Source organism: Taurulus bubalis (assembly GCF_910589615.1).
Source record: "Taurulus bubalis genome assembly, chromosome: 1".
Classification (NCBI taxonomy): Eukaryota; Metazoa; Chordata; class Actinopteri; order Perciformes; family Cottidae; genus Taurulus; species Taurulus bubalis.
The window spans coordinates 43,200,292-43,224,594 of record NC_136589.1 but is presented as its reverse complement, the minus strand read 5'-3'; the positions used below and the strand labels follow the sequence as shown (position 1 = coordinate 43,224,594).

Below are 24,303 nucleotides of genomic sequence, written 5' to 3'. Positions count from 1 at the left end.
ACCAAAGGTCACCTGAGGAAATGAGAAAATCTGACCTCTGGGTGATGAATCCAGTTATCTGTTGTGCAATTTCAAGCCAATATGACAATATAACAATATGACATTATGACAATATGACTAGCTCACAATCCAGATGAGAGCAGCTGCACCACAGTGTGAAGAAGCCCTCACTTCATCCTCAATCATCCTCATTGATCCCTCTTGTCAGTGTGTGAATGGTCCAGACATTCATGGACCATCTTGAGAAACACGAGATTATCTGTTAAAAATCACCACCGAGATGAAAAGTGATTAAAGGGCGAAGAAGCTTCCGGATCATCTCCTGAATGGTGGTCGGCTGTCTTCCCCCACCGATTCCCAACCCATGTCGGTTCCCCGCCGGTTCCCAACCCCCCCAGGAGCATACCCCCCTTTGTCCCTGCTGCATGCCCCGGAGTCTTTCAGCAGGGACGTCGGCTGAGAAAGGACTCGGACTCTTTACCCCTCAGGCTGTTGTTGTTGTTGTTGCCGCCTGCAGAGCCCCGAGGTGGTCCGCCCGCCTCTGGATGCTCATTTGCATCGCCGTTGTTGTTCTGAGGTGATGGACGGTCGAAGATACCGCCCCAAAACATTTCATAATTTGCAAAAAAAACCACCAGGAACCTTGGATTCTCCAGCACAAGGAGAAGTTTTAAGAACGGCTAATGGCATGAAGAGGCAAAGGCATTTAGAAAGAAATGCAGATTTCTTTGCTGATTTTCTTCAACTTTCTGTGAAATATTCCAACCGTGACACAAAGGCTCAGTTTGAGCTTTTTATTCTCCCTTCAGTCATCAGCAGACACACTGGATGGGAACAGGACCAGATGGACCTGTCCGCAGTGGGAAGCTCAGTGTCTCCAGGTCGTGTTCCAGAGGCCGAGATAAAGACACGAGGAGACGTTTGAGTTCACCAGGTCGACCTCCCGGAGCGTCCCGCAATCCGAGCGAAAAGAAGGAAGCTTCCTGACACCGCTCGGCTTTGTGCGCCGCGGCCCGGCCGCATGCCAATGTGCTTTTGTGCCGTTAAAGGGCGCCATTCAGTCCACTGGGTCTGCATCTGGCCTCCCTTCATCTCAGCAGCTCCAACGGGCGATGTGCGCTGGATAAAGGGGGCATTACGAGCGGCCATGAAAGCCCACTCTTATACCCCGAACCCCGCTACGCCCACTGAGGTTACAGGGCCAGAGGGGCCCCAGGGAAAATGGCCCCCGCTGAATGCACTCCACAATGGTATCTCAATGCCAGTGTTTTGACTTCGTACGCACTTCCCTCTCTCTCTGAGTTCAAGGTTGGAAGTGAGCGGTATGCAGGGAATGTGTGGGAATGCATTTAAGAGAGGGTGGGCGTGGCCTGCGGACATCATGTGACGCGGGTCGACTGATTCAGCAGTTCATGGAATTTAAAGAGACGTCAAAAAGAAAAAATGTGGCGCAGCTATTCCGCCTCTTTTGGCTGTAAAACTGGTTTTTGATCTCAGTGTCTCTGGTGCGAAATCAAGCGCACCCCCGTCAGGTGTGCATCTGCAGGAAGTGAGGTGTCGTGTTTTCAACTTGTTAAAACGTAGTGGCGGGCCGTGCATTTACTACCTGCGCATTCAGGGCTTCCCGATCAGCTGTTTAACAGCCAATGTGTTTCACTGATACATGCAGCAGATGTTTAGTCATTTGTTAAACATATATGCATGTACAATAAGTAGGTGCAACATTACATTGTTTTTGATTGTTTTGTTTCTGCCTCCAGATGCCTGACCAGTTCGACCAGGCGTTGGTTCTGAACCAGCTCAGATATTCCGGCATGTTGGAGACGGTGAAGATCCGGCGCACCGGCTTCCCGGTCCGGAGACCTTTCCAGGACTTCTGCTCCCGGTTCGTCTCCACAGCCGTCGTATTCATGATGGTATTATTGTAGTAATGCATACTGATGATCCTTTCATTCTCACGGGACCTGTTCTCCAGGTACAAGGTGCTGATGCCGGGCGCGCCGCCGCCGGACGACCACAGGGGGCGCTGCGCCCAGCTGCTGCAGCGCTACGACAGCAGCGCTGCAGAGTGGCAGCTGGGGAAGACCAAGGTGAGGCGCACGGCTTATTCACTCTCATATTCTTATTATGTTTATGATCCTCTTCAGGGGCCCTAAATGAGGCTCCTGTTGTATTGCCCTTTTTGTATGAGTGTGTATATATATATATATATATATATATATATATATATATATATATATATATATATATATGTGCGTGTGTGTGTGAGATCATGGATAATTGAAGTCCAGAGCATCTGAAGTGTGGGATCCAACAGTTATTGGATCCAATCCCCTCGGTCTTCTGCGCTCGGCTTCCACTCCACCGTGTGTGTGTGTGTGTGTGTGTGTGTGTGTGTGTGTGTGTGTGTGTGTGTGTGTGTGTGTGTATCACAGAATATATTAAATAAAAATAAATAAATAAACGTCACACTACTTTTTTTCCGTTACCGACCGATTGCCACTCCACCAGGAAGTGCAACAGATGTAACAGCACGTATTTATTCATTTATGTATTATTATTTACAGCCCAGATTACTGCGTCTTGTATTTTAACTTTTGGGGGATTTTTCCTATCGATCCAAAGTGTGAACCGTTGAACCGATTCCATGTCCCTTGGAGGGATTCGTCCGCTTTCCCCAGCCGCTTCCAGCTCCTTTCAGTCGGCACACGTCCTCGCTGTCGCCCACCGACTGTTACCAATCTCAAACTTCATTTCCTGGAAGTGATGCGGCGCTCCCCGAAGGCCCCAAGCGCCGGGAATCAAACGCACGGCGAGGCTCAGCGCGGCTTTTGTTGCCCCGCTAATCAGCGTAGTAATGATCAGAGAGGATTAGTCGCTCCATTCATTGGGATGCAAATGTGTGGTACACTGAGAAAGTGGGACTCGTGCTGGAAGTTGTTTGTTGAAGCGAGGCTGTGTGTGTGTGTGTGTGTGTGTGTGTGTGCGTGTGTGTGTTTACCTACGCTTGTTGCCTCGTGGGGACGTTAATCTGATCACACATTGTGGGGACTCACAAATACCTCACAAGGTTGAACCTTTTACTTTCCAAGTTTCCCTTCTTTTTTTTTTACCACTTTTTTTACATTTAATTTATATGTATTATTATATTTAATTTTCAACACATCTCAACCAGCTGGAACAAACTCATCGTTCAAACCCACGGAACATAATTCCAAATTGTTGTGTGTTTGAAGGGTGAATTTTGGGGATATGTGCAACGACACAAGACACGTAGAATATTTATATTTCATGGAATGACGTAAAAACATCTGAATCCCACTGAAAGATTATTATGCCAGAAAGTGTAACAAAAAAGGGTATTTCTCAAACTTTAAAGCTGCTAGATTTGAAAAAAACAAAAACAAATAAAAAGTCAATCTGGGTCCATAATATTGAGTTATTTTGCAGTTTGGCACCTGTCCTCAGTAATAAAGTATATTTACTGTTTCTTCTGCTCTGAATACCTCGACCACTGTTCACATACTTCCTTCTACTAACCTCTGAATAGGAATTATCCAGCTGCATCGGCTCCTTTCAGACTTTTAATCTGCTGTGACGGCTTTAGCTGCTAAAGTCTTCTACAACATTCAGAGAGAGACACTGCTGTTTTGTGTGTGTGTGTGTGTGTGTGTGTGTGTGTGTGTGTGTGTGTGTGTGTGTGTGTGTGTGTGTGCGCGCCATGTCTCCCTGTTAATTAACCTGCTCGACGGCGACGTTCCAAATCACCCCGACGAGTTTACATTTCCTCCTGAAAATCTCATTAGTGCCTCTCCGCTGAGGATTCAACACTCCGTCACCCTGCCAACAACACACACACACACACACACACACACACACACACATCATTCAACAGGAGAAAGACCGTACCGCTGCTCCCCCGTTGCACCGTGACACATTTCCCCCCCGTCTCTGTCGCCTGAGACCAGCGTGTCCCGTATCGCGTCTTCCTCCCTACTCGTCTTCCTCCCTAATCGGATTAACCCCCCGGCTCCTCCATCAATGGACGCCAGCTCTTCTCCCATGGCGTGCAGCTGCCTGTAAAAAAAAAAGCAAAGCGGCCTTTTCACTGAGATGTTGCCGACATCAGCGGCTGAACAAAGAGGAGAGGAGGTTTGATTTAGTGTCGCCGCTTTGTTCACTGCTGTGTGTGTGTGTGTGTGTGTGTGTGTGTGTGTGTGTGTGTGTGTGTACCGTTTTATTTCATGCAGCAGTCTGTTGTTGTATATCTGTGTTTACAGCACCGGCACATTTTCACGTCAAAATAGAAGAAATAAACCTGTGAAAAAAAAGCACAAAAGAATCGGTGGAAAAATGTCGTGAAAGAATTTGTTAACTGTCCAGTAAACTAAACCCGAAGGCTCCAAACACATGTTCATAAAAACAACACATTCATTGTTGATGATAATAATGAGAAAGTAAACACATTAATATTTATTTAAACATTCATTTTCACTGAAACCAAACCCAAGATGACAAGAAGAAAAATAAAAAGTGAAGTTATTGATCTTTAGTGATCTCCTTCTCCTCGTCCCAATCTTTCTTAATTTTTTCCTCATTAAATAATGTTTGCCTGTGTATGCACATTTTAAAAGATGAATGTATTAATTTAAAGTGTGTTTGTGCAACACTGGTCTGATAAACTAATGCTTTGTTCTTCTGTCTTTTTTTATCTTCCTCACTTCCTCTCTCCCTACGTCCTCCTCTCATCTCCTCTCGTCTCGTTTCCTCTTCTCTCCTCTCATCTCCTCCTGTCTCCTCCTGTCTCCTCTCGTCTCCGCTCGTCTCCTCCCCTCTTGTCTCCTCCCCTCTTGTCTCCTCTCCTCCCCTCCCCTCTCGTCTCATCTCGTCTCCTCTCCTCCTGTCTCCTCTCGTCCCGTCTCCTCTTGTCTCCTCTCCTCTCGTCTCCTCTCATCTCCTCCTGTCTCCTCGTCTCTTCCCCTCTCGTCTCCTCCCCTCTCGTCTCCTCTCGTCTCCTCCTGTCTCCTCTCCTCTCCTCCTGTCTCCTCTCGTCTCCTCTCGTCTCCTCCTGTATCCTCTCGTCTCCTCTCCTCTCCTCCTGTCTCCTCTCCTCTTGTCTCCTCTCGTCTCCTCCTGTCTCCTCTCCTCTCCTCCTGTCTCCTCCTGTATCCTCTCGTCTCCTCCTGTATCCTCTCGTCTCCTCTCCTCTCCTCCTGTCTCCTCTCCTCTTGTCTCCTCTCGTCTCCTCCTGTCTCCTCTCCTCCTGTATCCTCTCGTCTCCTCCTGTCTCCTCTCCTCTCCTCCTGTATCCTCTCGTCTCCTCCTGTATCCTCTCGTCTCCTCCTGTATCCTCTCGTCTCCTCTTGTCTCCTCATGTATCCTCTTGTCTCCTCTTCTCTCCTCCTGTCTCCTCTCCTCTCGTCTCCTCCTGTATCCTCTCGTCTCCTCCTGTATCCTCTCATCTCCTCCCCTCTCAGGTGTTCCTGCGTGAGTCTCTGGAGCACCGGCTGGAGAAGCAGAGGGAGCTTGAGGTCCTGAGAGCCGGCGTGATCATCCAGGCCCACGTCCTGGGCTACATGGCCCGGTACGACTCCACGTTTCACAACTCAGTGAATCAGGAACGGGCCTTTAGCCGGCCCGTGAATTGATGGCGCTGATTGGCCGATGCCTTTCCCTCACGCAGGAAGCATTACAGGAAGCTGCTGAAGTGCATTGTGGTCATCCAGAAGAACTACCGGGCGTTCTCCTGCAGGAGGAGGTTCCTGCTCGTCCGCTGGGCGGCGCTCACCTTCCAGAAGCGAGTGCGAGGCCAGCTGGCCCGCCGGGCCTTCAGCCAGCTGCTGCAGGACAGGAAGACGAGGGAGGAAGAGGAGGAGAGGAGGAGGGAGGTGGAGGAGGAGGAGGAGGAGAGGTGGGTGAAACAAAAAGGAGGAGTTAGTGGAATTTAGCATGGAACTTCTACCAGTTGCTGCTCTCATGTGACCCGTTGAAACCCTAAATACTGCTTTGACTTCTTAGAGCCGTGTGGCATTAACACAGGAAGTAGTTTGCAGCAGAGCCACAATGTCTAGAAGATTACTATTAAAGACATCTAATCAACTGTGATCAACAAATATAAAACACATTCTTTCTTTCAGTCATTTTATTTTCAGTGTGTACAGGTCACACACTCCATCAAACTAGACAAGAAAGAAAAAGAAAACCCCCAATTTAAGTGGGATTTTTGTTCATTTTAACCGCGTGTGACTCACAAACCATTTCTGACGGCACGCTTTTATAACTCAACTGGAGGAGCTCCAACAGGTGTCATCAGATAAAGACCGTAGCCTCTGAAAAGCGTACAAGTTGTCAATGAATCCAAATGTTGTTTCAAAGCCTTGTTTCAAATAGCAGGAATTTATCTGGCAAAGAAAATACTGAACCGATACATTTTTTTCTTCATATTTGCGTTAAGAGTGACTGGAAACAACAACAAAAAGTAAAATGTGGTTAATCTTATCTCTTACTGTCTGTCTGTCTGTGCAGGGAGAGACAGAGGCTGGAGGCTGAGAGACTCGCCAGAGAGGTACGACGAAACAGGAATACATTTTCATGATGTTTCACTGATGATTTGTTTCTATATGTTGCATACAAAAGTTGCATTTTTTGTAACAAAAAACAATCAATATTCTTCAAATTTATTCAGATCAACTTTTTTTCAAGAATTTTGTATGAATGACATTCATAAAACACAGATTTTTATATTTATTTTGGAAAGTATATGACACATTTCTATGTAGTTTTAACATTTACGTATGGAAAACAGTTAGCCACCCTAAATAACTATCTTAAATAGCTCTTGGTATAAGGAGGACAAGAAACAAAGATTTAACGCAGATGAAAGTGGAAACAAAAAAAAAGAGTTTTCATATTTGTGTCTTTTTGTTTGTTTTCCATCCTCAGGCTGAGGAGGCCAGGCGACTGGAGGAGCTTCAGCTGGCGGAGGAGTTGGCCTTTCTGGCTCTGCCTCCACCTGCAGCAGCAGCTGTGGCGTCAGCGGAGCCGGTGTCGGAGGAGCCGGCGGCGGCGGCGGCCCCTGAGGAGCCGGACGGGGCGATCCGTCCCCACGAGGCGTCTCAGGTGGAGGAGATCCTGCGGCTGGAGCGGGAGATCCAGTCGCTGCAGAGGCTGAAGGAGCGCCAGGAGCTCTCCCTGACGGAGGCCTCGCTCAACCGCCTGCAGCTCCTCCGCGACCAGGAGCTCCGGCGCCTGGAGGACGAGGCCTGCAAGGCGGCGCAGCAGTTCCTCGACTCGCTGAACTTCGACGAGATCGACGAGTGCGTGAGGAACATCGAGAGCTCGCTGGGGGTCGGCGGCGGCGGCGAAGGGGAGGAGAAGGAGAAGGAGAGCGGGCGGAGGAGGAGAGGCGGCGAAGAGGAGGAGGTCGACGAAGGCTTCGGGGCGGACGATGAGGCCTTCAAGGACTCGCCCAACCCGAGCGAGCACGGCCACTCGGACGGCCAGCGGACGAGCGGGATCCGGACGAGCGACGACTCGTCCGAGGAAGACCCGTACGCCAACGACGGTGTGACGCCGCCGCCGCTGCCGCCGCCCGCCCTGCAACACCAGCCGCCACCTTTACCGCCGGTGCATCTCGCCTCCCACAGCGGGGACTCCGCCTACTGCCACCCGCAGGCTTCGTCCGAGGCTCCTTCCGACGACCTGGTGGAGCTCATACCACCGGACGAGGATTCGGACTACGACCAGGACGACTACGACGAGGGCGCCATCGTGTCCAGCGGCAGCATGGCCTTCTCCAACCCCCGCAGCGGCCAGTGGTCTCCGGACTACCGCGGCTCTGTTGGCACCTACAACAGCTCAGGGGCCTACCGCTTCAGCTCGGACGGGGCCCAGTCCTCGGTGAGTTGGGGCCAGCTGCCGAGTGAAGTCTATGCTTCAAGTGTTAAAGCTGCATTCTCTCTCATGACCACCAGGGGACGACTCCTCTGGTTGTATAGAAGTCTATGCTTCATGACCACCAGGGGACGACTCCTCTGGTTGTATAGAAGTCTATGCTTCAAGTGTTAAAGCTGCATTCTCTCTCATGACCACCAGGGGACGACTCCTCTGGTTGTATAGAAGTATATGCTTCATGTGTTAAAGCTGCATTCTCTCTACTGACAACCAGGGGGTGACTCCTCTGGTTGTATAGAAGTATATGCTTTATGTGTTAAAGTTGCATTCTCTCTACTGACCACCAGAGGGTGACTCCTCTGGTTGTATAGAAGTCTATGCTTCATGTGTTAAAACTGCATTCTCTCTCATGACCACCAGGGGACGACTCCTCTGGTTGTATAGAAGTCTATGCTTCAAGTGTTAAAGCTGCATTCTCTCTACTGACCACCAGGGGGCGACTCCTCTGGTTGTATAGAAGTATATGCTTCATGTGGTAAAGCTGCATTCTCTCTACTGACCACCAGGGGGCGACTCCTTTGGTTGTATAGAAGTCTATGCTTCAAGTGTTAAAGCTGCATTCTCTCTCATGACCACCAGGGGACGACTCCTCTGGTTGTATAGAAGTCGATGCTTCAAGTGTTAAAGCTGCATTCTCTCTCATGACCACCAGGGGACGACTCCTCTGGTTGTATAGAAGTATATGCTTCATGTGTTAAAGCTGCATTCTCTCTACTGACCACCAGAGGGTGACTCCTCTGGTTGTATAGAAGTCTATGCTTCATGTGTTAAAACTGCATTCTCTCTCATGACCACCAGGGGACGACTCCTCTGGTTGTATAGAAGTATATGCTTCATGTGTTTAAGCTGCATTCTCTCTACTGACCACCAGGGGGTGACTCCTCTGGTTGTATAGAAGTCTATGCTTCATGTGTTAAAACTGCATTCTCTCTCATGACCACCAGGGGACGACTCCTCTGGTTGTATAGAAGTATATGCTTCATGTGTTTAAGCTGCATTCTCTCTACTGACCACCAGGGGGTGACTCCTCTGGTTGTATAGAAGTCTATATAAATGACTCTACTTCTCTTGATGTTTTCCCTCAGTAAACATTGTAAACATGAGTTTATGTCTCAATCTCTAGTTTCAAGTCTTCTTCAATACAGCATGATGTTCATTTAGTAAATTATGGTCATTTAGAGTCAAACAGACCATAAATCAGGGGATGCTAGAGCCTCGCTGGTCGTCATTTAGATTCTATACGTTTCCATTAGTCGGTACTGTTAAAATGTTAACTGTCTCTGTCGTCTTTCTTCCAGTTCGAGGACAGCGAGGACGACTTCGACAGGTTCGACACCGATGACGAGCTGTCGTATCGGCGTGACTCCGTCTACAGCTGTGTCACGCTCCCGTACTTCCACAGCTTCCTCTTCATCAAAGGTACCGCCTTCATCACAGCACTCTGACTCCTGTGGTGCTGAAGAGGATTCTCCTTTTTCTAGCAGCATTCTTTCATGATGATTTTTTTTCAGTTATTGTTGTATTTGATTTGCCTACAAAAGTTGCATTTTTGGTTAACTAAAAACAATCAATTTTCTCCCAATCTTTTCTGTACAAGTCAACAAGAGAGACAGTGGAATTAAAGAAACATCCTTTTTGTCTATCCAAAATAGAATTAGCAACACTTTTAGCCTACATTCACTGAACAAAATATTGCCTGTTTTCTTATATACATTTTCTTAAATATAGTTGTATACAGTTACATTGGTCGGCTATATATACCGTATATGTCCTTCTGTCCAACACACAGTATTTCAGTGTTACACTAAGAATCTGATTTGAGTATATAGTATAGTATGAAATATAAGATTTGTTATTCTGGGCCAAATATATTGATTTGAAAATCCCTCACATCAAATATAGACGTTAAAGCATGAAATGTCCCGTGACGCCTGCGTTGTGTTCCCCCCCAAACGCAGGCGGCCTCATGAACGCGTGGAAGCGGCGCTGGTGCGTCCTGAAGGACGAGACCTTCCTGTGGTTCCGGGCCAAGCAGGAGGCCCTGAAGCAGGGCTGGCTCCACAAGAAGGGCGGCGGCTCGTCCACCCTGTCGCGCCGCAACTGGAAGCGCCGCTGGTTCGTGCTGCGGCAGAGCAAGCTCACGTACTTTGAGAACGACGGCGAGGAGAAGACGAAGGGCGTCCTGGACATGCGCGACGCCAAGTGAGGACCAATCGGACGGGCTCGGGCGCCTCCACCGTTTTAAGATCCAAAGACGTTTAGTCGTTTTATATATATTTTTATATTTGCTGGCAACACTAGCTGGTAATAATATTCTGTTGATAGAATTCACAATACACAGTGCAGCTCCAGCTTCAAAGCCTTTATTTGTGTTTTACTCCTTATTGTTAATACTGTATTACTTATTAGTAATTAAACAAAGTACAATACGAATTAAAGTAGGTGGAGTGGATCATGAAGGCTGAGATTTCAAATTAAGGAAGAGGACAGATCAATGATATGAAATGATCACAATTACAATATTGTCTCAATAACTCAGATGCAGTTCCTCTATTGACCACTAGGGGCTGATTTTACAACAGCAGTGTTGAAGTACCTGGAAAATCTTCAGAAATGTAAATCCAGAACCTTTTAAACAAAGTATTTTAATAAGAAAAATGATGAATTATGAGTTTTCTGGTGATTAGTTTGAAAACTATTGAAAATTTAAGACCGTGGTGATTAAATAATAATTTATAAGTCCATGTCACCTTTCTGAGGGTTTTTTGTCATGGCATACTAATAATATCATAATAATAACACTTTTTTACTGTACGCTTTGTTATAAAAATATTCCCTTTATTTTTTTATTTAAATGTTTATGGCATGCCTTTTTTAATGACGTGCTGTAAATAATTTAATACAAAGTGTGACTTTTTAAAGTTTTTTTATTACTTAATTTTTCTGAGAAACACATGAAAGATACATTTGGAGCTGCGCCCTCGAAGGCGACTCACGTTTCCTTTTCTTGTGATCTGCAGAGAAATCATCGATAACACGGGTAAAGAGAACGGAATCAACATCGTGATGCCGGAGAGGACCTACCACCTCATCGCAGAGTCCGCCGAGGACGCCAGGTACATCGAGTTTCATCTACCACATTTAATACATCTGCAAAAGAAATCAATTATTTCCCCGTGACTAAATAAATAAATACGTCTCTGTGTCCGCAGCCAGTGGTTCAGCGTGCTGAGTCAGGTCCACGGCTCCACGGAGCAGGAGATCAAAGAGATGCACGACGAGCAGGCCAATCCGCAGAACGCTGTGGTGAGTACCGCGGGGGAGCAATGCACCCTGGGAAATGGAGTTGTGATCGTGTATACCGGGCTGGGGAGATTTTCTTTGCCTTTTTTTATGTTTTTAATGTCACAATTTAAAATCTTCTTCCCAGTTTGTTAAGGTTCAAACATTTTGTAATATTCTTCATCGCAAGCTGGTTAAATGCTCCCATCATGAAGCTAATTGTGACATCGACTCATATTGTGACATCGACTCATAATGTGATATCGATACATAATGTGATATCGATTCATAATGTGATATCGATACATAATGTGATAACGATTCATAATGTGATATCGATACATAATGTGATATCGATACATAATGTGATATCGATACATAATGTGATAACGATTCATAATGTGATATTGCTACATAATTGTGACATTGACTCATATTGTGACATTGATGCATATTGTGATATCGATACATAATGTGATATCGATACATAATGTGATATCGATACATAATGTGATAACGATTCATAATGTGATATCGATACATAATGTGATATCGATACATAATGTGATATTGCTACATAATTGTGACATTGACGCATATTGTGATATCGATACATAATGTGATATCGCATTAAATTAAGTTTTTAAATTGAGAAATATCTGTTTTGGGCCAAACCAGAGAAGTTGTATTTAATTTCCTTGATTTGCAACATTGAGCTTAATGGTCCAACAATATAAAAATTGCACAACATAAAATAAAAAATTAAACATGTTATATAATAACAACAATAACAAGACACTATCAATTACACGTAATTCATCTCCGCTCATGGGGATGCACCCTCTTGTGTGTGTGTGTGTGTGTGTGTGTGTGTGTGTGTGTGTGTGTGTGTGTGTGTGTGTGTGTGTGTGAGAGAGAGAGAGAGAGAATTGGTTTCCACGGGGGCAGAAGAAGGTCAATCTCATTATCCCTACCCTGAACACGGTCCCTGAACCTCCCTCCGTCTCTTCAGGGCACGCTGGACGTCGGGATGATCGATTCGGTTTGTGCGGCGGATAATCCGGAGAGGTGAGGACCTGCTTCACAGTCACCTCACGCCTCTTCAGCGCTGCACACGCGTGTTTGTTATTTACTCCGCTGTCGCAAAGTGAAGGAAGCAGAATGTGTCTGTTGGAAGAAAGCATTTCATAGAACACGATTTTCATTTTTTAGGAAATATTATACTTTGCCTCTATTTACTCCTTATTTAGACAGTACATATCAGCAACAAGACAATCCAATGCTTTAAATATATAAATATATATATATATATATATATATATATATATATATATATATATATATATATATATATATATATATATATATATCATCAAGTAGAATAAATACATTATAAAAAGGACATTTAAATATGATTTAAAAGCAGCCACTGAAAGGCCAAGAGAACAGAAAATAAAAACAAGCTAAATTAATTTAAAAAAATAAAATTACAGTGCAGTTTAACAAATTAATAATTACTTTATTTAATATAAGGCAGCTGCAAACTGCCTTGATTTTAAAGACCTTTTACCAGACCTTAACCATCTGAATGGTCTCATAATAGTATGTATTTATACTATTTATTATAATAGTATAAGACAGTCATAAAAAGTCATAGTTTAGTATATCAAAAGTTGAATTCTAGTATTTTATGAAGTAGTCGTATAATACGAAATACAAAAGGCATCATTTATTAAAAAAAAAGTAGAATGTCATAAAAAGCCATATTTGCTTATATAGCATATAGAAAAGTCAGAAAAATTCATAGTATGTCATGAAAGTCATAAAGAAAAATGTTGACAAGGCGTATTATATTATTGTGTATATTTATTAGATCCTAGTTTAGAATGTCATTAAAAAAAGGCCTAAAAAAGTTATAGTATATTTTATAAGTATATAAGTATTTCATAAAAGGTAATTGTGTATTATTTTATAAAAAGTAACAGTATATTATTTCATAAAAAGTAGTATTATATTATTTCATAAAAAGTAGTATTATATTATTTCATAAACAGTAATAATATATTACTTTATAAAAAGTCGTAGAAAAAGACTGAGAAAGTCAGAAAAAGAAAACTCACGCTTGCTCCTCTTCCTCCTCCTCTTCCTCCTCACAGGCCGAACTCCTTCGTCATGATCACGGCGAACCGCGTGCTGCACTGCAACGCCGACACGCCGGAGGAGATGCACCACTGGATCACGCTGCTGCAGCGCTCCAAGGGAGACACGCGCGTGGACGGCCAGGAGTTCATCATCCGAGGTGACCGGTCCGTCACAGCCGCAGAGCAATAGCGCCCCCATGGGAGGAACGTTATGCTGCGTTCACACCTTTTTCACCTGAGTTTACTCGCTCGACTCCATGTGGTTACACACAGCTCCGACCTGCGTGTGAATGAAGCCGCTTTCAGGCGAAAAAGCATTGGGGAAAAAGTGCATTTTTCACCTCATTTGCGCCGCCCGGCGGAAGATTCGCTTTTTCGCAACCATCCACGTCTGTGCATTGACTTTGCATGCAATCGCGCAAATAATTTGCAAAATAGAGGAACATGTGTTTGTTCTGGAAGACGGTGACTTTATTGTTCGCGGTGCAGCAGTCGTGCCAGCTGACACCAAACTCAATCAAAGTTTGAAAAAAAAAATCTGAATGCACGGGGTGATGACAAACAACGTCAACTTTTCCCGTTAATTATCCAGTTAATTAAGCTCAAAAGAAAAGCAGAAAATCTAAATGATTTCCTTGAATTTGCAGTTTTTTCCAGCACAGTAAACCTGCACGTAGAACACAAACATGTGATTCCGTTGTCGTCCACCAGGCTGGTTGCACAAAGAGATGAGGAACAGCACCAAGATGTCTCTGAAGCTGAAGAAGCGCTGGTTCCTGCTTACCCACAATTCCCTGGACTACTACAAGAGCTCCGAGCGCAATGCCCTGAAGCTGGGAGCGCTGGTGCTGAACAGCCTCTGCTCGGTGGTGCAGCCGGACGAGCGCGTCTTCAAAGACACCGGTGAGGAAAAAGGGGAATAATATCACGGCAAATTTCTGGGGGATCTGTCGATGCTCCATCTTTGCCCCTCGCGTCCGTTTACCGGGACTCTCTCTCTCTCTCTCTCCCCGACAGGCTACTGGAACGTGATCGTGTACGGCCGTAAACACTCGTACCGGCTCTGCTGCAAGCTGCTGAACGAGGCCACGCGCTGGGCCAACGCCATCCAGAACGTCATCGACACCAAAGCTCCCATCGACACGCCGACCCAGCAGCTCGTCCAGGACATCAAGGTAGGAACTATTGTCTATCCCAGCATGCACTGGGGCAGGACATCGAGGTAGGAACCCCTCCCACCCGGTCACGTGATTGTAGTTCTTACCACAATTCTTACAGTCATGGAAAACCTGGAACAGTCATGGATTTTAAAATGGTGATTTCCAGGCCTGGAAAAGTCCTTGAAAAAAATTAAATTTCCAAAGGTTTTGTAAAAGTCATGTAAATATGTTATATTCATGTGTTCATCACATTCATTTACGCTGAGTTTGAAATAATTAATATGCTTTTAAAAGAAAGACGCTCAAAATATAAGCAGGCATCCATATAAATGTTTATTCTTTTAATAAAACTATTGTCTCATTCATTTGTGTCAATTAAGGTTTACTGTATGCTTTGTGTTCTCATTGTTAGTTTAAATACTACATTTTCTCACTTTTTCATGTTTACGCCCAGATTTCACTAAATGTTTGGTCATGGAAATTTGGTTTAAAGTCATGGAAATCAGAATGTGTCTGAACCCTGTAACAGCACCGATTCTGCCAGCAAGTTGTTCTCATTATTATATATATATATATATATATATATATATATATATATATATATATATATATATATATACAGGGACTTACCAGGCATATAAACAGTAGAAGAAGACGCATTGTTTGTGGATTGTGCAGCCGAGCCATTTCCTGTGCAGTGGTGCAGGAGGCTAGAGTTTATCCCAGCATGCACTGGGGCCCACTTGGTTAGGCGAGAGTCGGTTCAGACTGAGAGGAGACCTCTGCTCGTCTCTCTGCAGGAGAACTGCTTGAACTCGGAGGTGGTGGATCAGGTCTACAAGAGGAACCCCATCCTCCGCCACAGCCAACACCCGCTGCACTCGCCGCTGCTGCCGCTGCCCTACGGAGACATCCACCTCAGCGGTGAGTCGCTCTCACACACACACACACACACACACACACACACAACAACAAATAAAAACCAGGCATCAAGTAGGTCAAGACACTTAACCCTAAATTGCTCCCATTGCTGTTCCACGGTGTATGAATGTTAGACAATCCTGATTATCCTGGCTCCTTGCATGATAGCTCCTCTCATCAGTGTGTGAATGGGTGAATGATGTCATGTGTTAAAGCGCTTTGAGTGGTTGGAAGACTAGAAAAGGTGTTGCTCTCCTTGTTTAGCTGCACGGGTTAAAACCTGAAGGTTGGATTGGATAGAGAGGTGGATATTGAACAGTGGCGGGCCGTGGATTTTCTACCTGCGCATTCAGTGCCGTCTGAGTCATAGTCTCATCAGCTGTGTAACAGCTAGCCCCCCCTGGTATTGGATATTGTTTGTCTTGGAACACAAGCACCGGGACGTCCTCTATAAGTGTCTCCGTGATCCCGCCCACTGACCTCTTCCCTCCGCCCCGGCGCAGCTCCGAGACACAGGAGCTACACGACGCTGCAGGACGAGGCCCTCAAGGTGTTCAGCTCCCTGCAGCACCTGGAGGGCGTGGCCGACCCGGTGCCCGTCATCCAGGGCGTCCTGCGGACCGGCCAGGAGCTCAGGGCGCTGCGGGACGAGCTCTACTGCCAGCTCATCAAGCAGACAGTGCGGCCGCCGCAGCCCGGCAGCCCTGGGAACCTCTGCGGCTGGAAGATCCTGGCCTGCATGTCCTGCACCTTCATCCCCACCAGGAGCATCATGCGGTACCTCAAGTTCCACCTCAAGAGGTACGTTCAAGAAGACGAGGACTCGTCTTCATAGAATACTCTATAATCTATCTATCCATCTGTCTCACTCACTCACTCTCTCTCTCTCTCTCTCTCTCTCTCTCTCTCTTTCAATCTCACTCTCTCTCACACACTCACTCTCTCTCACTCACTCACTCTCTCTCTCACACTCACTCACTCTCTCTCACTCTCACACACTCACTCACTCTCACACACTCACTCTCTCTCACACACTTACTCACTCTCACACACTCACTCTCACACACTCACTCTCACTCTCTCTCACACACTCACTCTCACACACACTCACACTCTCTCTCACTATCTCACACTCTCTCTCTCACACACTCACTCTCTCACACACTCACTCACTCTCACACATACTCTCACACTCTCTCTCACACACACTCACTCTCTCACACACTCACTCACTCTCACACATACTCTCACACTCACTCTCACACACACTCACACTCTCTCTCACACTCTCTTACTCTCTCTCACACCCTCACTCTCACACACACTCTCACACACACTCACACACACTCTCACACTCTCTCTCACTATCTCACTCTCACACACACTCTCACACACTCACTCTCATATACTCTCTCACACACACTCTCACACTCACACACACTCACACTCTCTCTCACTATCTCACACTCTCACTTACACTCACACTCACTCTCACACTCACTCTCACTCTCTCTCACACACTCACTCTCACACTCACTCTCATATACTCACACTCACTCTCTCACTTACACTCTCTCTCTCACTCTCTCACATTCTCTCTCTCTCTCCCTGCAGGACTCGAGAGCTCCTGCCCGGCTCGGAGATGGACCGCTACGCCGCCTTCGCCCTGGACTCCCTGAGGAAGACTCGATCCCGGGAGAACGTCCCGTCGCAGGAGGAGATCCGCTCCATCGTGGCCCGGCAGGACATGAGCACCACTGTCCACTGCCACGGAGGAGGCTCCTGCAAGATCACCATCAACTCGCACACCACGGCCGGAGAGGTGAGCGCCGGGCTACGGGGTTTTAAACGTCGCTGGAGCCACCGAGTCCTTCTGTTGGGACGTGAAAACCAACCGAGACACAACTCGCGTGTCTGGAGTTCATTGTTCAGAGTTGTCTTCTTTCTGCTACACTTCCAGCTGCAAGATTTTGAGTTTGTTTCCTTCCAAAATGTTATTTGATGTCATTTAATTGTTTATTTACCGCGGACATTACTGAACATTTCAGGTTCTATATTCATACATGTTGTAAGTAGCTCAATATGTGTTCCAAAGTTAGAAACTGTTTGTCAATCAAAGTTGTTGTTTTTGTTGCATGTTTTGTGTCTGCAGTAAGAAAGAATGTATTTGTTTTCCTGTTTTGAGATATGGTGCTTTTATTTTGAAGGAGGAAAAACGTAGTTGAAACGGAAGTCTCACAGTGCGCCGTTAAAGGGCTAAAGGTTACGGTTTTAACGGTCAATTTTAATGGAAAAAGAAGCGTTATCAGCACTCCCCCAAAGAGGCACAAGTTCTTAAGTTGGTTTTGGAATGAATAAAACAAGTGCAAGACCATCTTTCAGAGGGGTACTCTACACGTTTTCCTAAATTGTTTGATTTCATCTGCAGATTTTTGAAAATACAGTCGTGTATCATGAATAAAAACTCCCGTTGGGTGTTTTTTTTTCGTGTTTCAGGTGGTGGAGAAGCTGATCCGAGGTCTGGCCATGGAGGACAGCCGCAACATGTTCGCTCTGTTCGAGCACAACGACTCCGCGGAGAAGGCCATCGAGAGCCGCATGGTGGTGGCCGACGTGCTCGCCAAGTTTGAAAAGTACGCGTGCTTGCGTCTGAGGCAAAATGAAATAAATAATCATAATAATAGTGCTTTGGTCCTCATGAACTCTCTCTCCGGTGTCCAGGCTTTCAGCGAGCCCGGACGAGCACAACACCGGGTGGAAGTTCTACTTCAAGCTCTACTGCTTCTTAGACACCGAGCACGTCCCCAGAGACAGCGTGGAGTTCGCCTTCATGTTTGAACAGGTGAGCCGGACCAGCCGCCCAGGGTAATATCTAATGTGCACTCAACTATTAATAACTTGAGTTTCAAGATAATATTGTTATATCGTTGATTAGCCGGCTCTTTACGTTGGCCTATACACTAAAAATGCAAAAAAATGTAGTTTTCATGATTTATTACATGAATTTAATTTTCTTCTTTCAACTGAATTATTAAATTAAAAGAAATATCTTTTCAAATTTCATTTAGTCAGACGTTTTAACCTGTTTTTTTGTATGTATTATTCATTTCTAAATTATCCCTAAATGGGCCTTTTGACAAGTTTGTGTCAAAGCTAGTTTTCTTGAGCTAATGACCAAATTAAATCGTGAGTTCGAGGAATAAAAAAATTAAAAAATCCAAAAGTCCGTTACCTTGTCATTGTTAGTGTCTTTAGTCAACCCAAACATTATCACACAAGTGGATAGAGAGGTGGGTATTGACTATTGTTTGTTTTAGAGTATTTACAATAACTTCTCCATTTAGATCATAATGTGGCTATTTTTTTAGAGTGCATTAATTTGAGCTACGGTTCGAGCAAAGCAGCTTCAAAGCAGCTTCATATCGATTTACATTTGTTTATCCCTCATAGCAAGACATTGAAAAACGTATGTCTTTGCTGTTGTACCTTTGAGTATAGTATTACCACCAGTGTTGTTGTAGTGATGAGAAAACTTCTCAGTTCATAATAAATCAGCTGTGTTGTACTTACATGCAGTTGTTCTGGAAGCTCCATCTGACATAGTTCTTCATCAACAGGCCCATGAAGCCGTCATTCGGGGTCAGTACCCGGGCCCCGAGGAGACCCTCCAGTTCCTGGCTGCCCTGAGACTTCAGTACCTGCAGGGCGATCACGGCTCCCAGGCCAACATCCCCGACGTGTCCCTGGTGTTCCCCATGGCGCGATTGCGGGCCCGGGTGCAGAACTCGGCCAAGACGTTCGCTCCCGGTTCCAGCTCGGTGACCGGCGACCGCTCGGGAACCGCGGAGAGGAAGCGCTCGAGCTTCCTGGAGGGAACGCTGAGGCGGAGCCTCAGGAGCGGCTCGCTGAGTCGGCAGAAGCTGGAGGAGGAGAACAACCTGGAGGCGTGGATGAGGGAGGAGGCGGCGGCGGTGAGGACCAGCGTGATGGACAAGTGGAAGAAGCTGCAGGGGATGAACCAGGAGCAGGCCATGGTGAAGTACATGGCGGTGGCCAAGGAGTGGCAGGGGTACGGATCCACGCTGTTCAACGTGGAGGTGAGCACAGACACAATAACGTCCCGTTCTTTTTGTTTGAATATTTTCTTTTTTTTCTATTCTAAAAATTTAAAAAAAAAAAAAAATCCAAATGCCAAACTTAGGTATTATTGAAATTCTTTTTTTAATTTAATTGTATTTAGGGAATAATAAAAAATAAAAAATCGTCCCTTTTTTTTATTTATAGAATTTTTCAAACAGATAACAGATGTTTCAAACGCCAAGAGTTGTTGGAATTCCTTTTTTTTCTTCAAATTGAGGGTATTAAAGCAACTCAAAGCAACCTCGGTTGTGATTTCCTGCTCTGACACTTCAAATCAAAATGTGAGTCCGACCAGAAGTATTATAAACGGCCCGCCCTCACACTTCTCGCTCCTTTCTCGTGCTTTAGTGTCGGGACGGATCTTTCCCCTCTGAGCTGTGGCTGGGCATCAGCCGGGAGGCCATATCGGTGTACAAGCGCGGGGAGCCGTGGCCTCTGGAGGTTTTCCCGTATGAACTGATCCTCTCATTCGGAGCGCCGCTGGCCAACACCTACAAGATCGCCGTCGAGGGCCGAGAGCTGGCCTTCGAGACGCAAACGGTTCGTACGGCAACGTCAGCACTTTCACGTCATCTTTTCAACGCTCATGTTTCACACGCCAATGTTCGACTCCACGGAAAAGTATTTCCCTAATTAAGCTTTGGTGAGCGATTACATTGGAATGACATCGGAGTTTTTACTTACTTTAAAAAAATATATAAATTGTCGCTGTGACTACGAGCTGATGGCAACTTTAAATTTACATTTTCAAAATAGTTTTTTTCGCCATATGATAAGAATGATACATGTAATATATCATATATGATATAAATCCTCACAGATTCAGAAAAGCATTCAGATGATGAACTGAAACGCCATACACCGTTTAAAGAGTCCTCCTCCTCTTCCTCCTCCTCCTCTGCAGGTCATGGACATCGCCAAGCTGATGAAGGCCTACATCAGCATGATCGTCAAGAAGCGCTACAGCAACTGTCAGTCTGTCAGCAGCCACGGCAGCCAGTGTAGCGCCTGGTGAACGCTCGCCGCGTCGTACCGACTCTGTGAACGCTGGAGACGAACCAGGAAGCTCGTCGTGTCTATTAGCTCAAAAATATTATTATTTTTGAATGTTTCATTCCAAAACATTATAAAACAACCACCGGGGTTTTCACCGGGTGAGTAAGCGGGAGATTGCCAAGCAACCGGACTAAAAACTATCAGAAGACACTCGATCTCATCGTGGGCCATGAGACGTCTGGCAGTCTGCAGGTTTTAGTGTCAAAAAGACGATTTTTCCATCACGTTCCTTTGGTTGCCAGCTTTTCAAAAGTTGCGTAACTGAACACTGACGACACCACGAGCGTTACTTCGTAAAGAATTCATAAATGTCCTTTTTTTATTTTTTTTAAACTAAAGTGCCGTTTTGTGTCTTCGTTTGCGTCACGAAGGACTCGAGAACCTCGAACCTCAAGACAGGATCGACAGAATTACCAAAGGTCTTACAGTGACACAAAATCACACAAAAATAACACAATGTTGTATTTACCCCAAAAAAGTGTATCGAAGACAACTAATAGAAGGACGATATCGACATCGTCATTTGAGGGGGAAAAAGACACAATAATAAAAATATAAGACGTGAACAATTTATTGATAGAAATATTAAATATCCAAATACTCAAAAAATGCAGCAAATTCAACTTTTACACTGTTTCTCAGGCCGGAGATCACCAGCTGAAGGTTCAACCATTTCTTCCTGATGATGGACTGTTGTTTCAGGACCGTGTGTGTGTGTGTGTGTGTGTGTGCGTGTGCGTGTGCGCGTGTGTCTACATGTAAAAACAACAACTAAAAATAAAGCAGAGAAGACAAAGCAGATAGTTCAAGCTGCTTCTCCTCTGCTTTGAAACACTCTGGGACTTGACCTGATCCACTCACTGTAAATAATAATAAACTGTACTCTGCTTTTTCAAGTTTGTGATTGATGATTGCGATTGATTTGCTGATGATCTCAAGAAGGAAAGAAGAAGAAAAAAGGGTCACACAAGTGCCACTGCGAGACAAAAACGAGACGAACTGAACCCACAATCGGACTTCTTCTTCTGGTCTGAACCAGAATCCGGAAGGCGCTCCCGCGTTCCCTTCAGCTACCGACGTACGTTCACACTGCAGCAAGTCATGCACGCTAAACTATTTTCCTGGAGATGTCTCGATGTCAGCAGTGCGTAACTCTTAAAACCCCCAAAACAGTTGCTTGACTTGTCTCAGAACTTAAAATGCACAACCTCTACGGCTGCAAGAGGCCGCATCCCGCTGTGGACGGAGATCGTATGGCTAGAAGGAGCCAGAAAATAAAGGATATTCTGTCATATGACATACATTTTGTCAGCGGAGGCTCGTGCCAGACTTCTCACACGGAAGAATCCACACTTTTAATATCGTTTATTAGACTTCCGTTGTGGAATGTGTTGAGAATAATTTTGCTGAACAATCAATGCCGTGTTGTTAGAATGTAAATTTTAGAATTTTATATGATTTTTCCTACCAATGCGAAGAAGTACACATTATTTAGTCCCCGAATTAATTCTCCAGAACTCGTACAATATGACGTTATAAAAGCGCATGTACTCCATAAATATGGAACCAGCAGCGTTTTCAATCAGCCACTAAAACGACTTGTTTCTGTCCTTATTGCTTATTTAGAGTACATATCAACATTTCTGTTTATTGGTTTCATGCAAAGTAAAAACTGAAAGAAAGAAATCCCTGCATAACCGTGCATTCTTCCGTTTTGGCACAATGATCCTCCTTTCTTTTGTACATTTGCCATTCCGCACTTAAAAATGCACGAAAGACACAATTATCATTTCCATAGAACCCTGCAGACGTAGCACAGCTGTTGTGCTATTCGGGGCTTCAAAACATTGCGCAATGCCCCCTTTAAGTAACTCCGACTGCAATAATTAAACATTATCATGATGAATACGTTGTGGATTTCGATGCGATCCATCATGTTTTAGTTTGAATGACTTGCTCAGCTGGACTTTGATGCCGTGACATTCCTACAACATTTCACTGGAGCTCCGCGGGCGGCAGATCCATCCAAAGATGCGTGTGCAGGTTTCTTCCACGGTGCCTTGTTGTATATTGTGTACACTTGTTTTGTGTGGTTTAATTTTTATGTTTTGTGGGTATAATGTGCAATACACATTATTATATTATATATATTATAATCACATGGCTGTACATTTTTTACTGCAAGACTTTGCCTTCTTTTCTCCTGAATGATGACGATATGGTGATTTTTTTTTTTTTTCAAGATGGAAATCTTTGTTGTGTTTTTCTCTACGTAGCCATCCAGTGGACCTTTGACACAATACTGGTATCTTGTTTAGTTTTTTATCTGTATGAGCTGTGTTATTAAATGAACGGATGATTCCAACAATAAATGATTAAATATTTGATCTGAAGTCTCATTCACAGTTTTCTTTATTCTTTATTTTACACTAGTTTAATAGACTGAATCAACGAGAGTTTAGTTTTATGTTTTGATTACTTTATAATTTATCAGATTGAGGTCAAACTGAGTGTTAATTTTGCTGCGGTTACGTTAATGTATGCTGTGGGTGATTATACGTTATGGAAGGCAACTTTCTTACCACTTAGTAGTATGTTTTTTTTCTTTGCCCCCAATTCCCTTTCACACATTTGCAGCTGAAAGAACCAGAATATATCCAAAAAAACATGTTAACAGAATAAACATGTATTTTAATCAGATCTAACACTGTTACCTTAAGTCAGAGTTGTGTTTAACTTCTTGGGTTATTTATTTTGTTTGTAAATCTCATCCGTGTTTGTGATTGGTTGCACGCCACAAACTTCGCCCTCTCTAGGTGAACGCCAGCACCAATATTTGATATGGTATGTCTAAACATTTGTTTAAAATGTAAAAATCATACAAACCTCAGTTAATCACAGTTCACAGTTAATCTCACATAGCTGAAGCTGAACACAGAAGAATCATTCAGGAGTGGGGACAAACACAGATTTAAAGCAAGTACAGGTTTAGCGAGACAATGAGAGAAACCAAACGACTGTACTGAGAAACTCCAACAGCAGTTCTCAGTAAACAACTCTGCATCTGTGTGAAAAGGTCTCTGATTGATCAGCTGCAAACCTGAAGCTCCTCACTCCCCTAACGACTTATGCATGAAAACCATCTGAATGAATCCTCCTGTGTTTATGGAAGACAAAGGGACAGTCCTGACTCTCTCCTTCCTGGAGAGGTACTACAACAATTAGATTAGATTACATTTATTTTGTACAGCCCAAAATCTACTATGAGCTCTTTAGTGGGTTGATATTAGTGATGGCGAGATGAAGCTTCCTGAAGCATTGAAGCTTTCCATCCAATTGGTTCGCTCATGTACCGGAGCTTCATGGAACTTCATTTGCTCTACTGCGCCACCAAGTGGACAATAGATGTAAAACAGGCAGAGTGATCATAACGACACCATGGCTTTGGTGTGTGAAGCTTTAAATGGAATAAATTATGTTTGTGACGCCAATACATCAATTATTAACTTATTAATATTGTGTCTATCTTTATGATATATTGGCGGGGTCAAAATCAAAACTCAAAACAAATTGGGAGAGGGTTGTGATGTGACTGTGGGTCAGTGGTTAGAATATCTGACTTTCAGTCAGAGGATCGGTGTTTCAAGCCT

At 44.7% G+C, this 24,303-nt stretch overlaps 1 protein-coding gene across 2 annotated transcripts in view; it reads left to right on the top strand.

The window, feature by feature from the left end:
* myo10 (myosin X) overlaps window positions 1-23,009 on the top strand; it is a gene marked incomplete at its 5' end in the record, with an annotated part of 97,231 nt that extends 74,222 nt beyond the window's left edge. The window contains 22 exons of one of the 2 annotated variants that reach the window (XM_079220681.1): window positions 1,761-1,885; window positions 1,976-2,090; window positions 5,478-5,584; window positions 5,684-5,911; window positions 6,526-6,565; window positions 6,943-7,899; window positions 9,252-9,372; window positions 9,912-10,155; window positions 10,974-11,069; window positions 11,166-11,259; window positions 12,248-12,303; window positions 13,392-13,534; window positions 14,088-14,279; window positions 14,394-14,551; window positions 15,337-15,460; window positions 15,961-16,258; window positions 17,072-17,279; window positions 17,954-18,090; window positions 18,179-18,299; window positions 19,075-19,554; window positions 19,946-20,137; window positions 20,502-23,009. In XM_079220681.1, the coding sequence (XP_079076807.1) occupies window positions 1,761-1,885; window positions 1,976-2,090; window positions 5,478-5,584; window positions 5,684-5,911; window positions 6,526-6,565; window positions 6,943-7,899; window positions 9,252-9,372; window positions 9,912-10,155; window positions 10,974-11,069; window positions 11,166-11,259; window positions 12,248-12,303; window positions 13,392-13,534; window positions 14,088-14,279; window positions 14,394-14,551; window positions 15,337-15,460; window positions 15,961-16,258; window positions 17,072-17,279; window positions 17,954-18,090; window positions 18,179-18,299; window positions 19,075-19,554; window positions 19,946-20,137; window positions 20,502-20,612 (4,347 nt within the window). In that variant the 3' untranslated portion in view covers window positions 20,613-23,009. Of the gene's footprint in view, window positions 1-1,760; window positions 1,886-1,975; window positions 2,091-5,477; window positions 5,585-5,683; window positions 5,916-6,525; window positions 6,566-6,942; window positions 7,900-9,251; window positions 9,373-9,911; window positions 10,156-10,973; window positions 11,070-11,165; window positions 11,260-12,247; window positions 12,304-13,391; window positions 13,535-14,087; window positions 14,280-14,393; window positions 14,552-15,336; window positions 15,461-15,960; window positions 16,259-17,071; window positions 17,280-17,953; window positions 18,091-18,178; window positions 18,300-19,074; window positions 19,555-19,945; window positions 20,138-20,501 lie in introns of both variants that reach the window. The other variant, XM_079220682.1, reaches the window with a different exon arrangement.
* Window positions 23,010-24,303: the final 1,294 nt, after the last annotated feature.